The sequence below is a fragment of the Geotrypetes seraphini genome, chromosome 2 (genome assembly GCF_902459505.1).
Source record: "Geotrypetes seraphini chromosome 2, aGeoSer1.1, whole genome shotgun sequence".
Classification (NCBI taxonomy): Eukaryota; Metazoa; Chordata; class Amphibia; order Gymnophiona; family Dermophiidae; genus Geotrypetes; species Geotrypetes seraphini.
This window is the reverse complement of record NC_047085.1, coordinates 378650126-378672597: the sequence shown is the minus strand read 5'-3', so window position 1 is coordinate 378672597 and position 22472 is coordinate 378650126. Positions and strand designations below refer to the sequence as shown.

The 22472-nt window shown below is 39.4% G+C and overlaps 1 protein-coding gene across 1 annotated transcript in view; it reads right to left on the bottom strand.

Annotated features, from left to right (window-relative positions):
• LOC117353985 (dynein heavy chain 5, axonemal-like) overlaps positions 1-22472 on the bottom strand; it is a 629516-nt gene that overhangs the window by 81764 nt on the left and 525280 nt on the right. The window contains exon 73 of the mRNA XM_033930650.1: positions 14097-14285. Coding sequence (XP_033786541.1) covers positions 14097-14285 — 189 coding nt within the window. The remainder of the gene's footprint in view (positions 1-14096; positions 14286-22472) is intronic.

Sequence of the window (22472 nt, the reverse complement as noted above, 5' to 3'; positions counted from 1 at the left end):
AGATTTCCAAAAAGCCTTTGACAAGGTACCCCATGAATGCCTACCTCGGAAACTGAATAACCATGGGGTGGAAGGAGACTTACATAGATGGATCAGGAATTGGTTGGCGGGTAGGAAGCAGAGGGTAGGAGTAAAGGGCCACTCCTCGGACTGGAGGAGGGTCACGAGTGGTGTTCCGTAGGGGTCGGTGCTTGGACCGCTGCTATTCAATATATTTATAAATAATATAAAAACAAGGACGACACCAAACTATTTAGTGGTGCTCGGACTAAAGAGGACTGCGAAGAATTACAAAGGGACCTGAACAAACTAGAGGAGTGGGCGACAAGATGGCAGATGAAGTTCAATGTAGAGAAATGTAAAGCATTGTATGTAGGAAGCAGAAACCTGAGGCACAGCTATATGATGGGAGGAATGTTATTGAGTGAGAGTACCTAAGAAAGGGACTTGGGGATAATTGTGGACAAAACAATGAAGCCGACGGCACAGTGCGCAGCGGCCGCTAAGAGAGCGAATAGAATGCTAGGTATAATCAAGAAGGGTATTACAACCAGAACGAAAGAAGTTATCCTGCCATTGTATCGGGCGATGGTGCATCCACATCTGGAGTACTGCGTCCAATATTGGTCGCCATACCTTAAGAAGGATATGGCGATACTCGAGAGGGTTCAGAGGAGAGCGACACATTTGATAAAGGGTATGGAAAACCTTTCATACACTGAGAGACTGGAGAAACTGGGGTTCTTTTCCAAGGAGAAGAGGAGAATTAGAGGGGATATGATAGAGACTTACAAGATCATGAAGGGCATAGAGAAAGTAGAGAGGGACAGATTCTTCAAACTTTTGAAAACTACAAGAACGAGAGGTCATTCGGAAAAGTTGAAAGGGGACAGATTCAAAACCAATCCTAGGAAGTTTTTCTTCACCCAATGGGTGGTGGACACCTGGAATACGCTTCCAAAGGGCATGATAGGACAGAGTAAGGTATTAGGGTACAAGAAGGGATTGGACAATTTTCTGAAGGAAAAGGGGATAGAGGGGTATAGATAGAGGTCCTGGACCTTTTGGGCCGTCGTGCGATCGGACTGCTGGGCACGATGAACCAATGGTCTGACCCAGCAGAGGCACTTCTTATGTTCTTATTAGTTTTAGCCCTTTGTTTATACACATCCAGGATGGGTGGGTGGGAGGGGGGATATGCCTTTAATTTATTATTTGATTGCAATTTTGTTTGTCTTGATCATTTGTATTACTCTTGATTGTCTTTATACTGTATGAAAGGATGGTTGGGGGGAAGGGATGTGTATTTATTATACCATTGGATGGAATTAAGTGCTGTTTAGTTTGTACATTGTTTGTTAATAGGTTGCACTTGATGTTGGTTTTTAAAATGAATAAAGATATGGGAAAAAAAAAAAAGAAAACAGCTCTGAAATTTTGGAACTATATGGCAAGAAAAAAATAGGTTGAGCTTCCAAACAGCTTCTTGGTGAATGTTAAAATAAGACAAAGCCTAATTTAACTTGCAAACTACTGTTTACAATTTCACAAGCTAAAATATCTAGACCAATACAACTATATTTAATTTGAACATTTTATAAACTATGGCCAAACCTCTAACCTGACGATTTTACTGAGGCTGGTGCAAATTTTGTACTCAGGGAGACATAATTCCAGAAATATCAGATCATTCAAGAACCAGTACGGTCTTAGTTAGGAAAACAAAACCAGGCATCGACTCCTCTATATAATATTTCACAATGAATGTCTTGTTTCCAACTGACCATGTATTCACACCAAGACATGGTATAGGTAAAATGGCAGTAGACCCAATTGCCCTGACATCCCTTGGCAATGTTCATAAATATTGCTTCTCTTTACCTCACCACTTGCTTAGATATTTTACCAATAACAATATCAATAGGTCTAGGCCAGTGGTAGGCAAACTCATTAGTGAAAAGAGCCAAAGATCAGCAGTACAACAATTAAGATTTCTTTTGAGAGCCATATCCCACGCCTGCTTGCGCTACGACAGCTATGTCAACCCGACTGACACTCCGCTCGCCCGCACGTAGTCGAAATCGATTTGTGTCAGAGCCTAGAGAATGACACGAGGAAAAATTTGTTTCCGTCCCGTCCCCACGAGCTTGGTCCCCGTCCCCGCAAACCATCTGATCCCATCCACACAAGCCTCAAATAGTTTTATACTGAAATTATATTCAAGTATAAAAAGAAACAATATTCTGTACAATTGTCAATTTATAAATCAGCGTCTTCTCCCCACTCTCTCTTCCCCATTTCCCTTCAGCATCCTCAGCTCACTCTCTCTCCACTTCCCTTCAGTGCACGCACATAAACACAAGCAAGCAATTTTATATCATTTTCATTCTATTCATTCATAGAAATTAAAGTCTAAATAATGGCAGTCACATAACAAAACATGATTTTACAAAAATAATTCCCTGCACAGTCAAGCCTGCAAGGATTACTAGATGTCTTTCAGCAGCTGTCCTCCCTCCCTCCTCCTTACCTTCGTGGCCAAGTCAAAATGATCTACCAACAATAAAATTTTAAAAAACCCAAAGCACACTGTACGTAGAGGAAATGTTAATTATCATTTATATTCCACAGGTTTTCAAAGAGGTCAAGGTAGATGACTTTATGCAATGTCACATCAGTAACAACTATGCAAAAATAGACAAATATACCCCCTTCCTTTTCACTAAACCGCGATAGTGGTTTTTAGCGCAGGGAGCTGCGCTGAATGCCCTGCGTTGCTCTCGATGCTCATAGGCTCCCTGTGCTAAAAACCGCTGTTGCAGTTTAGTAAAATGGGACCATAGTGCAAAATATAGACAGCAGATATAAATTCTCAAAACTGACACATTTTGATCACTAAATTGAAAATAAAATCATTTTTCCTACCTTTGCTGTCTGGTGATTTCATGAGTCTCTGGTTGCGTTTCCTTCTGACTGTGCATCCTTTCTTTCATTTCTTGCTTTCTGCACTCAGGCTCAACAATTGTCCCTTTCTATTCCCTCCCTCCTTCCTTCCTTCCTATGTCCTTAGTGCCTCCAGTGCCTCCTTCCTATGTCCTTAGTGCCCCTTCCTGTGTCCTTAGTGCCTCCAGTGTCTCCTTCCTATGTCCTTAGTGTCTCATCCTATGTCCTTAGTGCCTTCAGTGCCTCCTTCCTATGTCCTTAGTGCCCTCAGTGCTCCTTCCTATGTCCTTAGTGCCCCTTCCTACGTCCTTAGTGCCATCAGTGCTCCTTCCTATGTCCTTAGTGCCCCTTCCTACGTCCTTAGTGCCCTCAGTGCCTCCTTCCTATGTCCTTAGTGCCCCTTCCTATGTCCTTAGTGCCCTCAGTGCCTCCTTCCTATGTCCTCCTCACTGTCTTCCAGACTTTGTCCCACCCCCATCCCCGAAGCCAGCCTGCCTGCCTATTTCCTTCCCTCCCTGCCATGCAAAAAAAAAAAAGCCTCCCTCCTTTCTTCCCCCTCCCCCTGGTCCACCGCCGCTACTGCTCTGCTTATCTCCCTGTTGCTGCCCAGAAGCCTTCTTCCCGACGTCAATTCTGACGTCAGAGAAGACGTTCCGGGCCAGCCAATTGCTGCGGCGGCTGATTCGGAAGACCTTTCTTTGAAGTCAGAGGGAACTAAGAAGTAAATGCCACTTAGTTTACCTCATAGGAATGACTACGAGGACAGCATTGTATGTTCCAAAAGCAGACAATATTTGTTTATTTGAAAGGTATAAAAGGTTACAAAAATGGCAGTAGCAAAAGCGTAGTAAATATATATTGTCAGTTCAGAATATGCAATGGAGAGCAGAACTAACACTTATATGCTTAGCAGGGGGCTAGCAGTTCCCTACAGCATAAGTAAGCAAGTCTCTCTCCCTCTACCTAGAATACACATGTTTTTTATACAGAGCAAATCTTCCTTTGTTCCAAGAAAGTCCATCCCCGAATTCTGGTTATGTAATTCCCTATTGGTACATAAAATAATGTAAAGCTAGCTCCTCCCCTCTGTCCACGCCTCTCTCACCTCCACCGGGGGCCTTGCAGAAACAGAGAACTGTTGTTGAACTTTCTTCTTTCAGCACGGAGATATGCAGCTGCTAATTAGAGGTTTTACAATTCTGTGCATATTTGAGCTGGTATCCTTGTAAGATGAAAAGTTGGCAAAGATGACCTTTCAACAATCCAGCTGTCTGGTTCCCATAGCTTGGTTGGGAGACAGGAAACCCATGGTTTGGTACCAAGTTCTTTCATCTTGTTACACCCACATGAGCAGAGCTCCTTGCTCATTATAAAAGTTTTATGGCTTTCTAGGGAGTCTGGCATTTGAAGTCTATGAAGTCGTACAGCACTGATAACAGTTCAGCAGAGCACTGATAACAGTTCAGCAGAACCTTGAAGGGATATCCTCCCAGCAGGGAAACAAGAACATCATTGTTAGCATTGCAAAAACTGAAGATGTTTACAGACAGCAAGGTACAGGGTGGGCCTGGCTATGGGAAAATATGTCTGTAGTTTCCAGCATACACAAGTGAAAAGATAGGTCTGTAGAGTCCAGTTGAATCATCTGTATGTCCAGGATATACATGTCAGAACACTTCTGACAGGGCCGTGGATCGTGTGCTGGGCGCCGACACAGCCCGCGGATGACTGCAGCAAGGGAGCCAGCTATTTTGGATGAGTTTTAGGGAGCTGGCCAGAAAACTACCTGCCGGAGGGAGGCACAGAAGGGAGGGAGGGAGAAGCTGGGCCACACATGCCACATTCTCTAGCAGAGCTGCACTCAAATGGCTAAAGAGCCACATGCGGCTCGCGAGCCACAGTTTGCCGACCACTGGTCTAGGTGAACACATAACAATCTATTAAACAGCAATAAAGCAGATCACCACCAAGATAATGTGGCTCATTAAAAAAAAAAAAAAAAAAAATCCAAAAAGAGGCCTAAAGGGGTAGATAGACTTTTTTTCTTGCCAAACTCTTCCAATTTGCTTAAAATATGTTTTTCTCCTTGGCAGATATTTGTGACCTGGGTTGGCCACTGTAGCTTGATGGACCTTCAGTCTGTCCAAGTATGGTAACTCTTATGTTCTTATATTCTAGATGAATATCTATGCTGTTGATCAGTAGTTTGTTTAAATTTCAAGAGGCATGTTAAATGTATGGGCAGGGCAGACTTATGACTTGGACATTTTTTTGCCATTATCGAACGTTTAAGAATACATCCAGGCACAATTTGGATGTCTAAGGCTAGACCTATTTTAATAATGAATAAGTGCAAAAAGGTGCCCTAATTGACCAGATGACCACTGGATGGATACAAGCATGACTCCTCTCACATTCCCCCAGTGGTTGCTGACTCCCTTCCATCCCCCAAAGATGTGAATTAAACAGTATATACTGTTTGGTCTAATTAACTACTTGAACTGGTTTCATACCCTCTGTCATGTCCCCTCAGCTCTTATTTCTATCTCAGAGGAGATCAAGGAAAATAAATCTAACACAAAATTGTGGTTTAAAATAGTCAAGGCCTTGGTAGCGTTTCTGTCATCCTTTATAAACAGGATAGCATCAGAAAGGCTCAACCAAAAACAAGTGACTGGCCATTTGTTGAGATTATGACATCATCAATTCATTATTAAACATACGTAGTTGGCACATCTTCCAATTAGATTACAATTGTTTCATTAAAATCCAATGATAATTTATATATTTCAGCAATGTTCTATTGGTTCTATTCAAGTCACATGGTTTCTGGTTAATCATACTTCATAAATAATTTTTCCTAGTAATATGCTGTTGGTTTCACCTTTGTCAGCAAAACAGGGGGTAACAACTTGTTCACTTAGGATATGATGCCCTAGGACTCAACTATTTCCCAATCTAAAAGGAAATAACAGCTGTGGCACACATCTATTTTAAAACTTTAACACTTGCTAACCAAGCAATATTATTTTACTGTAACTCTGAAGCATTTCTATCCTTCAGCTTCATTTATATATATATATATATATATATATATATATATATATATATTAGTACCTTTTCAGGTCTGAGGTAAGAGATGTCTAATACATATTGGTTATGGGGTTTCCTTTATATCCTGCTTAATACAATTAGTGCCATACCTGCTTGTATGATAGTTTCAGATATTATGGTCAGTCCTAGTAAAGCAGCAAGCAGGTTACTGGAGTAGCCTGGTGGGCAGTGTAGTGAACCATAGAAATGGGACCCAGCCCCATAGCCTACTCTAACTACTACTCTTATGGTAGAATATGTGAGCCTTCTAAAATTCACCCAAATTCCACTGTACCTACATATAGGTGCCACCTGCAGGCCTAAGGGCTATTGGTGTGGTGTATAGTAGCGTCCAGTAGGTTTGGGAGGGCTAACTATACACTATAAGAGGTTATGATGAAATGCGGCCTCGGGCATTTTTATATGGAGTTCATTACAGTGCCCCCTAAGGTGCCCTACTGCTCTGCTGGGATGTCTGTGTGGTTAGTCTCCTAAAAATGCTGGCCCCCTCCTACATCCCAATGGCTTGTTTTGTGCATTTTTCTTTTGAATCCATTTTTTTTCAAAAATAGTTCAAAAAGCTAGACGCGTATCTGAAAGAAAGCCATTTTTGAAAAAAGATAGACGTTTTGCAGTTTTGAAAATGGACATGGTTAGAACTGGATTTTTGTGCTTCTGCAAAACATCCAAACTCGGATTTGGACGTCATATCAAAAATGCCCCTCCACATCTCTTAGGATGACAAGAACAGGTAACCAAAACAGGACTACTAGAGTTATTCCCAACTAATGTTAGTGTAACTTAAAGGCAAAGGAAACAGAATAATCCAATTCATTTCTACTCTAATATTAAGCACTCCACAACACTATCATGAACATCCAAAACTCTTCCAATCTAAGAATATTAGATATAAATCTAAATACCCCACCAGTGCCCACAAAGGAACATACTAAGGGGAAGTACACACCCCTTGGGTACACCCCTTCTGGGGTGCATCTGGGATAGCACACCTCAAAGCTGGCATTCTTTTAAAGACCTGGTCTTCTTGATGATGTCATGGGCATTGTATTTTATTTATTTATAGTGTTAATAATAATCATCTTATTATTATTACTAAGATGCATCATTACCTTTCTGCATATACTGTACTATCTAGTGAACCATCAATGGCCAATCCCTGCATTATCATCTGGAAGACGCTTGTGCAGGGATTGGCCATTGATGGTTCACTAGATAGTATATGCAGAAAGGTGATGATGCATCTTAATAATAATAAGAAGAAGATTAATGCTATAAATAAATAAAATACAAACTGCTCAAAATAGGGTACAAATATTCCCTATCAGTTCTATATAATATTTACAGACAAATGCATAAGAAATGACCTAAATAATTTCGGGGCTCTTTTACGAAGCTGTGTTAGGCATTAACAAATGCCTAATGTAGCAAAAATGGTCTAACACCAGATATGCCCAAGTGTTCTTCGTTAGTTTGGCAATCTGCACATGCTAAGCACATGGTAATTAATTAAAAAATTTGGGGGGCGAAAATGTGTTAAGAACAGACAAAGGGCATGGATGAGCTAATCAACTAGCAGGCTGATACTATCACCATGCTAACTGATTAGCGTATCCATAACCCAGGAGCCCTTAGTGCCTCCTAAACAGAAAGCAGTCAGTGTTCTTGCAGTATTTTTTTTTTAATCACCATATGCTAATGCTAACAATAACAAACAGCTATATATATTCAACAAAAAGGAAAATGCCCTTTTTGCCAGCCATGCTAAAATTGGGTTTAGCACATGGGAAATTCCTGCATAAGGATGCACTAAGCCCATTTCTTAGTGAAGTTTAATAAAAAAAAGGTTCCTTACTGTTTTTGTATCTCTGCAATCAGTCATCCTCTATCCCCTGCTTCTCAATCTGTTCCTTAAGCTTATCCTCTCCGGTATCCTCATCCAATAATCTGTTTCTAATGTAGATTTACTTAATCTTAGGAATAACCCATCATATACTATTTCAATTTACTAGGAAAATTGAGGCTTTTACTTTTTTGGAATGCTAAATAGTTAAGTTCTGTTCTAATATCTTTTGGAAGGCTATTCCATAGAATCAGAGTTGCTACAGAGAAAAGTCTGTAAATTTCTTGCAAAGCAAATATCTTTAGAAATTGTTTCTGATTTTAATCTAAGTATTACAGCTGGATTGTACCTGCTGAGTCTATCCACAAGACAGACTAGCATATTATATCTCAAGGTAAGAAATATTAAAATTGAATGTTTATACTTAGTCCATGCTTTCATTGGTAGATAATTCAATGTGTTTAGTATTAGGCTGGCTCTCTCTGCATGATCTGCCAAGTGTACTGCTAGCTGCCATATTTTGTACATGTTGTAATTTGTAGAATACATTAGCTGGCAGGACAATAAATAAAACATTGTAATATTTCAACTAGCAAATGATCAAAAAGAACTTCTTTGTTGAATGCTGATTGTTCCGGAAAAGGCATATATCCAGGCACAATTTCATATACACCTTCTTTGCTATATTATGGCTATGTCATTTTAAATCAAAACAGCCATATAAAAATCACCAATAAATTATTTAATTTCTCCACAAACATGCTTTTTTAATCCATGAATTTTGGATAAAGTCCAGATGGTATGAACTCAATTCCCAAGCTTCAAAATCTTGATATTATTTTTTGTGCATTTATTAGTTTCATCTTGCAGTATATTAGCTACTCTTAGATTGCGAAAGCCAATTAAAAAAAATTGCACTTCTAGTTTGTTCATTTCCCAAAGGTACTACCAGCTGCTACTACCTGTATATTCTCAACATAAATATTTGCTATTAATCCAAATTGTCTGATAATTATGGCCAAGAGTCAGGACACTAAGGCCCTGATTCTATAAAGTTTGCTTAAAGGCCCACTTTTATCAAGCCACGTAAAGGTTTATATCGTCGGCTGCTGCGGCAAAAGCTCCAACGCACATAGAATTCCACAGCAGCCGGCAATAAATAACCCTAACACAGCTTGATAAAAGGGGGACAAAATTAGGCACCAATATAGGCACCAGTTCTATAAAACTTAGGCACCCATTATAGAATCATGCTTAGCGCCACCTATGAGCGTAGGCGGCGCTCGGTATGCTAACATTTAGGCATCCCCAATTTATGTCAAGGTTTTCTTTGCCTAAAGTTAGGCACACATATCAGAGCCTAATGGCACCTAATTCAGAAAGAGGCACCTAACTAGAAAACAAACCCATGATCTGGCCCTAACCATGCCCACATTTAGTCTAGGCGCTTTGAGAGAGACCCCTACTTTTTATAGAATCGAGTTTTTTGATGTTAGGCACCTAACTTTCAATTAAGTCCAATTAAAGCTGATTGTAAGGTGTTGAGTGCTAATATCTAAACTAGCACCAGAGATAATTCTGGATGTATATATCAATAACACTGGTTAGACAACTACATTAAGAGAACAAGACTGGCCTATGTCGCCTTTAGAAAAGCTATAAAAACTGCCTTATTCAACAGAAATATCACCTAAAAAATATCTACACAAAACTCTAAATCAATTTCAAATATTTTGAAAATGTCCACTCCTGCGTATGTCTGAAATTTCTAACATCTGTTAAACTATCTGTATATTGTATTTTGCTACCTTTTTAAAAATTCTGCATGCTGTATTTTTCTTATCTCTGCATATTATAACTCACTGACTGTCCAGTTCTCTTCAATTTAAACTGCTTAGAAGTCTCATGACTATGGCGGTATAGAAGAATAAAGTTATTATTATTATTATTATTATTGTTGATATATTTTAGTCAGGATCTTCAGATAGCTGTTGGAGTATATTACTCCCATACAGTCCAATTGTTAATTGATTTGTGCATATTTTTTTATCAAACATTTTTTTTCATGTGTTAATTCTTTAGAAATATTCAGTGATTTTGAAAACAAAATAACATCTTAAATTCTTCAATTCAGCAACAGAAGCAATACCGTTTTGTGTTGCACCTCGACCCTGATGAAAGTGGATGAAACATGGATTCATGTCGAGAGGGGTGTAAATAAGTTATTTTGTTTTCACAATCTTTGAATATTTAAGAAAAAAATGTTTGATAAAAAAATATGCATGGATCAATGAAGAATTGAAGGAAACAGAAAAGGCACCTTTTCTGTTTCCTTTTATTCTCCTGTTTGGGTGAATCGGAATGAATGGGAGTAATATACTCTAACAGTGATCTGAAGTTCCTGAGTAAAATATATCAACAATACTGTAGATTTATACATCCAGAATTATTACATGCACTCTTAAAGGCTTCTCTGGTGCTAGTTTAGATGTTAATAACTTTTTGACTTGTTTTAACCTCAATTGTAATGAGAGGCCAGGAGTGCTAATATCAGCACTGATTAAGCTATGCAACCACAAATCAACAAAACAATTCAAAAATCATTCGCGGTCATAAGAAACTTGAGGCAAGTTTGAAAATTCTTCGATAGAACACAATTCCATCTCTTAGTCCAGTCCCTAGTCCTAGGTCTTCTAGACTACTGCAACATATTCTATCTCCCCTGCCCCGCAACCATGATAAAACAACTACAAACAGTTCAAAACACAGCACTAAGACTTATCTATTCACTGAGGAAGCACGACCACATCACGACGGCATACCTCGACTCACACTTGCTCCAAATACAAGCAAGAGTACAATTCAAATTCTACTGCCTACTATTTACAGCCATAAATGGAGACAGTCAAGCCTACCCAAACAACCGCCTAATCCAAACTACCTCAATTAGACATAGGAGAACCCACAAACCGTTCACACATCCCCCAATCAGAAATGTCAAATGGAAAAAACTGTACGATGGCCTTCTAGCCACACAAGCAGCAAAACTGGACTATCAACTCTACAATTTACTGATAAAGACCCCAGACTACAAATCGTCCAGAAAATAAATAAAAACCATGTTATTCAAGAAATCCTTGAAGACAAACTAACACTGCAAGACTCATCCCAATTTTCTGAAGCAACTTGCTCTTGTCTTCAATTCCTCTGGAAATGGCCAGATAACTTCTTTTGTAATCTGCCTTGAATTGAAAGGTATTGACATAATAGAAATCACTAATGTAATGTAATTAAGTTAGGCGACATTATTGATGCCTAACTTTAGGCAGCCTTTATAAAATTAGGGCCTAAGAGTCTCTGTGGTATCCTCATCTGTGATCATCTTCACAAAGAATTGTTTCCTTTTCTCGCCTCATCTTTCCAAAACAATTGTGACTCTGGGCAAGTCACTTAATCCCCCCCCCCCCCATTGTCCCAGGTACATTAGATAGATTGTGAGCCCACCGGGACAGACAGGGGAAAATGTTTGAGTACCCGAATAAATTCATGTAAACCGCTCTAAGCTCCTTTTAGAGAACAGTATAGAAAATGATTGAATAAATAAATTAGTACCTCATACCTCTATTCATATCCTTTCTCCCAGAAATCATGATACACCAGATTAGAGAAAATGAGAGATCCAGTAGTACCAAAAGTACTGTTTTCCAAACAAATGGTGACATGTTATCAGAAATTAAGGAAGTTAACAAATTGGGTAACACAATAATTATGGGTCATTTCAATTACCCTCATATCGATTGGGTACATGTAGTATCAGGGCATGTTAGGGAGGTAAAATTCCTTGATGAAATCAAGGGCTGCCTTATGGAGCAGCTGGTTTGGGAACCAAGAGGCGAAGCAATTCTAGACCAAGTTTTTAGTGGAGCATATGAATGATGCTGGGGCCACTTAATAACAGTGATCATAATCTCTGGAGTAAGTACGTACAGGAAATCCAACACTACAGCATTTAACTTTAAAAAAGGAGATATGATAACATGAGTAGAATGCTACAAAAGAAACTTAGAGGAGCAGCTGTAAAGGTCAAAAATTTACATCAGGCGTGGATGTTATTCAAAAATACCATCCTGGAAGCCCAACCCAGATATAGTCCTTGTATTACAAAAAGGAGGAAGGAAGACTAAACAGCATCCAGCATGGTTGGCAAGTGAAGTGAAGGAAGCTATTAGAGCTAAAAGAAAAACCTTCAGAAAATGGAAGAAGGATCCAACTGAAAATAACAGGAAACAGCATAAGGAATGGCAAGTCAAATGCAAAGCACTGATAAGGAAGGAAGAGAGACCTTGAAAAGAAGATTGCATTGGAGGCAAAAACACATAGTAAAAATTTTTTAGGTATATTAAAAGTAAGAAGCTAGGAAAAGACTCAGTTAGACCACTAGATGACAGAGGGGGAAAAAGGGGCACTCAAGGAAGTCAAGGCCATAGTGGAGAGATTAAATGGATTATTTGCTTTGGTATTAACCAAGGAAGTTTGGTGGGAAATACTAATATAAAAAATGGTATTCAATGCTAATGAATCAGAGAAACTAAAACAAATCTCTTTAACACTGGAAGACGTAATGGGACAATTTGATAAATTGAACAGTAGCAAATTGTTTGGACCAGATGGTATACATCCCATACTGATATAATTGAAAAATGAACCGGCAGAGCTATGTTAGTAATTAGTAATTTATCTTTAAAATCCAGCATAGTACCATAAGACTGAATGTTGGCAAATGACGCCAATATTTAAAAAGGGTTCCAGAGGTGATCTGGGAAATTATAGACCACCGAGTCTGACGTCAGACAATATGGTAGTTGCTATTATAAAGAACAAAATGACAGAGTATATACATAAGCATGGATTAATGAGACAAAGCCAACATGGATTTAGTCAAGGAAATCTTGCCTCACTAATCTACTACATTTCTTTTAAACCAGGTCTAATCTCTGGACGTCTAAGTCAGTGTTTCTCAACTTGGTCCTGGAGAACCCCCTTGCCATCTCCTATCCTGGCCAGCTCCACACCATCTCACCTCCCTCCCACCTCTCGAACTCTGCAAAGACCTATCATGCATGTCCAGGGGTGACCCGGGGCAGGAGCGATCCACCTATGCTCCTGCTCCGTGCAGAGCCACTAAAGAAAATGGCTACCACGAGTTCCCCATTCCAGTATAGGGCGTCACCCCATGGATTCTATAAATGGCACCCAAGGTTTTGTGTGCAAATTTGGATGCATACCCAATTTGCATGTGCAATTTGAGTAACAAGCCAATTAGTACCATCAATAATTAGTGCTAAAAAGCAATAATTGGCATTAGCAGCAATTTGGATATGTGCACACACCTTGCTAAGCGCTGTTCTATAAAGATGCAACTGGGTGTGCAACTGAAAAGGAGGTGTAGCCATGGGAGGGGGAGGGCATGGGCGGGTCAGAGACATTCATTAAAGATGCATGCAGTTTTATAGAATTTGGGGGATCCACATGTAATTTACACATAACGATTTACACTAGGTTTCAGCAGGTGTAAATCCTGATGACAAAGGATGGGCATGGGTTACGGTGCTACGTACTATATTATAAACAGCATCCAACTCAGAGTGTCATTTACTGAGTCTAGTCCTTAGTGTCATGTTAGGGCAGTAACAGTTACAATGGCTGCACACCAATTCATACAGTAACTGCTTCTTGCACATTAGTAAAAAGGCCCCACCAAACCCCTACATACTGTATTATTCTTTAGATAACTACATGCAATGAATATGTATGCTGCAGATTCTATACATCACTTTAATTACTGACTAAGACAAGTAGAAGCTGAGAAACAGAAATGGAATAGCCTCACAGATGAAGCTAGGAGAAATTAAGAGATGACTCTACAGCCCTATAGAAGCCAATGAGCATGAAGGAAGGGATAGGAAATGGACAAAGGAAGCAGGGTGTAATATACTAATAATATTCTTAATAAGCGCATGTAATTTAAATTTACATAATGCTTTTTCTCCCAGCTGGATCCCAATCTGCTTTAGCGTAATACTCCAAAATCATGCAGGCAAACACTTGTGGGATAGAGGCACCAAATGACACAACTTAATGGGAAAAAAAGGATGTGATTATTTCTTAATTACTTGGTTATTAAGTAATCTCTAGATACCTCATGAGGGATATAATCGGGTGGTAGCTTCTCCAGCATTTCATCAGCGAGACGCTGCACTACAGTTTCTCTGGTCTCTCCTCCCCCGCTACCACTGTCCTTGGGCTGAATGTTCACTATGGTGCTCAAGGTCTCATTTGCCATGTTTGTTTGATATGTTATGTCCGCATTGGGGTGAAGCCCAAACACCTGAAGATTAGAAGTGAAAAGGTTTTGAATAAAGAAAATTAGACACATCAAACACATTAGTTAAACAAAGCAAACTGGGTTTTGCAAAGTACCACAGCACAGAATTACATTAGAGTTCATAATAATTTCTAGTCCTTCCTTTTCTTACTGCTTTATTATTTTCTCCAAAAACACTGTATCTACTTTGTATACTGTAACTTTTCATCAGTAACCCCCTCTTTTACTAAAGCTGGCAGCGTGGGCCAGTGTGGTAAATGCTCTGAGGCCCACAGGAATTGAATGGACGTCGGAGAATTTGTCAAGCGGCACTTGGCTGCGCGGCTTTGTAAAAGTGGGCCTAAATATTTTGTTAACATCCTCAATTTAAAAATTATCTTATGCCTTTTTTATTATTTATAATTTTACAATAATAATTAAAAAATACCTTGGAAAGACAACATTGTTACAGAAGATTAATCCAACAATACAACAAGCAAAAAAGACAAAAAAAGAGAAAATTAACATAACACGGTATAGGAGATCTGAAGAAAGAGCTGAAGAGTTGGGAGGACATAGAAATGGTGGAGGATCTGTAGTTCAAACTGAAGGGAGCTATAAAATCAGCAACAGATCTTTATATGAGGAAGATAAACAAGAACAAAAGAAAAAGGATATTAATATGGTTCACCCCCCCCCCCCAAAAAAAAAATGCTGACAAAATAAAAGCAAAAGATGTGGCGTTCTTGAAATATAACAGAAAGCAAGATGAGGATCAAAGGAGAGATTACCAAATAAAACTGAACGAAGAGAAGAGTGAAATAAAGATGGTGAAGGCTCTGGTTGAAGAACAAATGACTATGGCTAAAAACACAAAGAAGGGTGACAAGACTTTTATCAGGTATATTAGTGAAAGGTGAAGGCTAGAAATGGAATTGTGAGATTGAAATATATTATGAACTGCTATGTGGACAACAATGAGTAAAAAAGCAAAGTTCTTAGCAAATATTTCTGTCCTGTCTTCACCAAGGAAAATCCAGGCGTAGAACCTCCATTGGCTGTTAAACATGTATCTGAAATTGAAGTTGATACTACACAGTTTGCAAGAAAGTGTTTATGAAAAACTTCAAAAACTGAAAGTGGACAAAGCTATGGGGCTGGATGGGATTCATCCCAGAATCTGGAGAGAGCTCAGAGGGGTTCTGGTGGGTCTTCTTAAAGATTTGTATAATAAATCCTTGAAGAGGCAGGAAACTAGGTTGGTTAGCCTTACTTTGGTGGTTGGAAAGGAAATGGAGGCATTGTGCAGAGAAAGGATAGTGAGTTTCCAGGAATCCAATGGGTTACAAGGTCTGAGGCAACATGGCTTCACCAAAGGAAAATTGTGCCAAACAAATCTGATCGATTTCTTTGACAGGGTGACCAAAGAATTGGATAGTGGACATACACTGGATATAGTCTACTTGGATTTCAGTAAGGTTTTTGGCATGGTCCCTTTCCTTTCCCCTTTAAGTCAATCCCCAGCGACCATATTAGTAGCCTTCCTCTGGACCGAGTCTATCGAGTTTATATCTTTTTGAAGGTGCAGTTTCCAGAATTATACACAATCTTCTAAATGAGGTCTCACCAGAGTCTTATACAAGGGCGTCAATACCTTCTTTTTTTCCTACTGGCCATACCTCTCCCTATGCACTCTAGCATCCTTATAGTTTCCACTGTCACCTTTTCAACCTGTTTGGCCACCTTAAGATCATCACATACTATCACTCAAATCCACGCCTCTTTCATGCATAAAAGTTTTTCATCCCCTAAACTGTACTTTTCATTCAGGTTTTTGCAGCCAAAACACATGACCTTGCATTTCTTAGCATTAAATCTTAGCTGCTAAATTTCAGATTATACTTCATGCTTCGTTAGGTCCTTCCTCGTGTTATTCACACCAACAGGGGTGTCTACTCTATTGCAGATTTTGGTATCATCCACAAAGTGGCAAATCTTACCTGATGGCCCTTCAGCAATATCGCTTACAGAAATATTTAAAAAAACAGGTCCATGAAGCATACCACTTCGATGTTCTAATCACCAGGACACCCAAGTTCCGATAATCGAAACAGTCTTTCTGTACATCTAGCGAGGTGTTCCAGCCTTTGTATGTCCAGAGCATGAAATGGGCGTGGTGGAGGCATGTTATTTGCGGGCTTTGGGTGGTCTCGAAGGCAGGTTAGACATGGACGTCTTGCAGCAATAATCAAACATTTTGCAAGAGATCCTAGATGGAACTTATGCATTTGGAACTTGACCTGTTTTAGAAAGTCTAAGTGCCATAAATGTGCTAAAACTGACCAGATGACCACTGTATGTATCAAGGTAAGATACCCCCACGCTCTCCCAGTGCTCACTGACCTCCTTCCACCAAACAAAAATGAGAAATAAAGGTCAATACTAGTTGAGCTGCACACAGGTGTCTTAAGTAGCCTGGTGGGTCGGCTAGTGAATCATAGAGAGGTCCATACGCCACTCTAACCACTACGTTTATGGTAGAACGTGTGAGCCCAACTAAACCCTACTATACTGCCATATAGATGCCAAATGCAGCCATATGTGCTATTGGGGTGGTACACAGGAGGATATAGTAGATTTTGGGGGTTGGGGAGGGCTTATCCTAAATTATAAGGGAGTTATGGTGAGGTATACAGCTGGCACCCTTTATGTGAAGTTCACAGGAGTGCCTTCTAAGGTGTCCCATTGCTTTGTTGGGTTGTCTATGTGGTCAGTCCATTACTATGTTGGCCCCACCCACTTCCAAATGATCAGAATTAGGACATTTTCAACCTGGATGTTTTTCTGATCGAAAATGAGGTATAAAGTTAGATATCCCGGTGACCAAGACATCTAAGTAGACAATTTAAAAAAAAAAAAAAAAAAATTATATTTGGATATCCAGCAATTTGCCATTCAAAAATGGCCATTTGTGTTTCTCCAACTTTGGACTTCAGCTGGAAACATCCAAGTTGGACTTAAGACTTTTTTTTTTTTCAAAAATGCCTCTCCACGACTTTTGTTGCTGGATAGGCTAGAAGTTTAGAGTGGGCTGTCATTTGCAATAACAGAGAAAAAGTTAACAACGTATCTCTATTTAATATATATATAGCTTCCCTCAGCTACTACCTGGATAATCTTGGCATAATTTCATACAGCTACGCAGATGACATCACTATTCTTCTACCCTTCAACCAACCAGAATCCTTCATAGCAAACACAATACACAGAACCCTCGAATCAATGGCTATATGGATGACAGGGCACAAATTAAAACTTAACCCTGACAAAACAAATTTCATTCTACTTGAAAATGACAAAACTCCAACGTTAACTAATCTTGTAATAAATTCATTTTCATACCCAATACAACCTACTTTAAAATTGCTTGGAATCACGATTGACAGAAACTGTAACATGCAACCCCAAATTAACAAAATAATAAAGACATCATTCATGACCATGAGAAATCTGAGAAAAATCCGATTGTTCTTCAAAAAGAAGCAATTCCTACTACTGGTACAATCTCTAATCTTTGGGATGCTGGACTATTGCAGCATACTATACCTACCGTGTCCCGCAACCATGATGAAGCAATTGCAGACGGTGCAGAATACAGCCCTGAGACTTGTCTATTCACTAAAAAAATATGACCAAATCACAGAGGCATACCATGACTCGCATTGGCTTCCAATAGAAGCGAGAGTGAACTTCAAATTCTACTGCTTACTTTACAAGGCTATCAACGGAGAAAGCCCAACTTACTGGAATAACAGACTAAATCAATCCTCCTCAATCAGACACAGAAGAACCCATTCACTATTCTATTACCCACCATCCAAAAATGTCAAATGAAAAAAACTCTATGACAACCTAATAGCCTCCAAAGTAGCTAAGTTGGACAAACAACTCACCACTCTGTTATCTTCATCCATAGATTACAAAACCTTCAAGAAAGAAATTAAAACCATACTCTTCAAAAAACACGTGAAACCTATCCAGCACAACAATCCTAACCCAACATCCAACAACTCTATAAACCCTTAGTACTCTCTAATTTTTCTAGTTACCAAACATTATCTAAAACCCATAATTCTCCCATAAAATTTTATCTCATCGTTTAATCTATTACTTCAAAGTTGAAATGTAATTCTTGTTTTAGTTTGGATGTAATCCGCCTTGAACTGCAAGGTAATGGCGGAATAGAAATCACTAATGTAATGTTGCTATCAAATGAACATGAACAGTAAAAGCACATTTTGTGTTTTTATATTTGCCAGTAAAGAAAGAACCCTATTTAGAAAGCATGCATACTCTTTCTGAGAGAACGTGTCATCTTTAGAAATAATGTACAGTCTTTGCAAGGGGTGCTCTCCTAATGACATTGCTCCCATAAAAACAAAATGGCTATAAAAACTTGAATAAAATGAAAATTCCCATAAATGACATGGGAAATGACACAAAATTAATATTTTCTGGATGTCTCCTCCCCCCCTAAACTTACAGAGCTTACATATGTGTCATTATACATATTTCTTGTATAAAATGCTTCATGTTCACCAAGCACTCTGGGAAATTGTGAACATCCCTACTTGGACATCCCGTTTTCTACGCAGAGCTCCTATGCATAAGAGCTCTTCACATCAATTGGCTCACCTTTATCAACCTGTACAAGGGGGTGCTATTGTAAAGTTCTTAGCCTAACCAAGAGGAGCATGAAGTGGATATGATTCAATCAATGATCTGAAACAATGTCAAAACAGAGGATTTCATTTCTGCAAATTGGCACATAATGAAATAAGATCACACTCTTTTCAACTACAGTGGCAAAATAACGCTCAGAATTTAGGAAGTTGGTTGGATGGCCTGAGAACTTTTCAGCACCTCCTCATACTTGTTCATATCTTTTTAAAAAATCTACTAAACTGGTAAGGAAAAATTAACCCATGTAAACCATTCTGACTGGTTCCCTTCGTATGTCAGTAATTCCCCCCCCCCCAATACTGAACCTATGGTTTGCAGTTCTAGTCACTATGGGTTCCTTTTACTAAGCCGCGTTAGGGCTTTAATGCGCAGAATAACGTGCGCTACATTGCCGCACGCGCTAGACCTTTAACGCCAGCATTGAGCTGGCGTTAGTTCTAGAAGCATTGAGGGGCATAATAAAAAAAAAACGTCTAAGTCCCCTTTTGGCCTAAGGCCTTAAACGTTGAAAGTAGAAGCAGGGAAAATGTCCATTATCAAAAAAAAAAGTCCAAAAGGAGGTTTTTTAAAATAATGGCCTGCCTCTACGTTCAGCTGTTTAAACGCCCAGACCACCACTACATCTACACTAACAACATATAATCAGCCTATGAAAAGCCTAACTCCCAAATGCCCAAAACAAGAGATTTTAGGCGAAGGAGGAGTCAGTCCTTCACCTAAAAGCTGGATTCTGTAACCGGTGTCTGTTAAAAACAACACCGGTTACAGAATCCGGGCAGGAGGGAGTCCAAGCCCTCCTGCCCTGTCGAACTGCAACCCCCCCCCCGGACAACATCGGGGCAAAAGGGAGCCCAAGCCCTCCGCATCACATATGGAATTTCTGTCCATATAAATTCCACATTACATTTTGTTTCCTGCAGTACTTTAAACTCCAAGTGTGACAGCCATGAGGTCAGAAACACAGACGCTCCATTGCAAGACTGCACCATCGAAGAACAAAGTGCAGTAGCGCACTTTCTTTGGGCAGAGGGAGTGAAACCTGTGGAAATTCACCGTCGGATATTGACTCAGTATGGATATAGCACCATGAATCAACAAAAAGTTTATGAGTGGGTAAAAAGGTTTAAAGCAGGAAAAAATAGGTGTATGTATCAGTATTCATGTGAATTCATGAGGGAGGTCTTATTCATATAATTCTGTCTGAAATAATATGTCAGATGTTTTTATTTTTTGTATGTTGATTGTACACTGCTTTGGTTTAAAGCAGCATATAAATTTTTTAATAAATAAATAAGGGTGGATGCCTTGATTAGAGAAGACTGAGATGCAACGGTGTCTCAATTGGCTGCAAATTTAGATATCAGCTATGGATCTGCATTTGCCATAATGCATGATGACTTGGGATATAGGAAGGTCTGCGCACGATGGGTTCCCAAACAGCTTACTGATCTGTACAAGCAACTGTGTGTATAGCAGTGGTTCTTAACCTTGTTGGAGGTACTGAACCCCACCAGTTTCATATGCGTGTTCACCGAACCCTTCTTTATTCCCTTAGTTTTGCCGGAGCTAGACTAGAATTACTCAACTTGGCATTGCAAATCATGCAATTAGGATGCTGACTCCCATCACGTTCCATTATACATGTGAATCCATATTGTACATATTCGTCCAACCACTTCCGTATTTTGCTCGACATAGTTAGTAAGGGATTAAAATATTAAGATAAGTATCACACGACATACCATCACAACAGTTACTATTCGACTACTGTGTGCATCAAATCCCCTGCAGCACAGATAGGCCAAGCGATGTTGCGTGATCACCTGCAGCCAATTATGGACAAGCGGGGCGTATCATCACGAATCATAAGCGCTTCGGTCACGTTCAATCATCTGTCAGTTAAATCACAAATTTTGATCAGGAATTGATTGATGTATATAAGGCGTTAGTTACAGATTGATAGATCAAGAAACCGATTACACGATCAGTCTTGATCAAAATCACTGAATAACTGATAGATGATTGAACGTGACCGAAGCGCTATATGAGTCGGAGGTGTGTTTTGACTTCCGCCGAACCCGCAAGACTGACTCACCGAACCCCTGGGGTTCGGTCGAACCCAGGTTAAGAACCACCGGTGTAGAGGTTGTGACCCAGTTCCTGAGATGGTATGAAGATGATCCGAGTATTTTGGAGGGAATTGTCACCGGCGACCAGACATGAGTGTATCAAAGCGACCTGGAGTGCAAAAGACAAAACATGATGAAGCAAAGGAAGCGGTGCTCACCTGGCTTCGTGAGCAGCTGAAAAACTTCTTCTCTGCAGGAATGCAGAAGCCAGTTGAATGATACAACAAATGCGTCATCTTGCATGGGGACTATGTGGAAAAGTGATATGTTCAATTGCTTACAATTACTTCTATTAAAGCCGTTAAATGTATTTTGCCTTTACTTTTTGATTTACCCTCGTATAATTGCCACTTTTTTTGTCTAGTTGCAATCACAACCTGCATAGTGGTTGATTGGGGTAATTTGGATTCATTTATCATTGTCTGTTCTTTATTTAAATGCACGTGGCTACTTCAGCCTTTAGCATATTCTCTCTATGGAGATATTTTAGGTATAGTATTTCTCCAGTATCTTTTGAAACAGTGATCAACCCCTTTGGAAAAAACTTTTCTTTCATTCTTAGCACAGAACACAGTGAATAGATTTCTGCTGCTTTTCGATGACAGCACTACAGATAATGATGTCTGTATACTGGGCCTTGTTCAGGGACTGCAAGATGAATATTAAATGACTTCTTAAAAGAATTGAATCCATAAATACAGACAGACTACAAAAAACGGAGACATTTGATCTTATCTACTAATTTTCTTTCCTTGAGGCCTCCAAACAAGTCCAGACGAGTAGGTTGAGCTCTCCTACCAGCAGATTGAGACTGAGACTACTAAGGCTTTAACATCACCCTATAAGGGATTCTGTGAATCCCTGAACCAGCCAATATTACTATTGTCAAAGCAATAAGATACAGGACAAAAAAAAACAAATCCCGGGGTCAAGCAAACCAACAAGAAAATAGAGATCTAGCAATGATTTAAGGAAACAGAAGAGAACCTGTTAGAACCAGAAATTTACCCCCCCCCCCAAAAAAAAAAAAAAATATAAAAAAAAAAAATTCCAACAAAACTCTATAGCAGCACCTTGGTCTATGCTCCAGCTGCTGAGAGACAAAGAAATAAAACTCTCAGGGAGGGTTATGGACTGGTCTGGAGGCCTCAAAGAGAGAAAATTAGCAGGTAAAATCTAATTTCTTATTCTTCTTCAGCACTCCAAACCAGTCTAGATGAGTGGAAAGTACCAATGAGTGTAGGATGCTGTCAAACTAGCTACTAATACCTTTGTCTCAAACTCCACATATTCTCATGACTGAATATCCTGTTTATAATAGCACACAAAAGAATGCAAG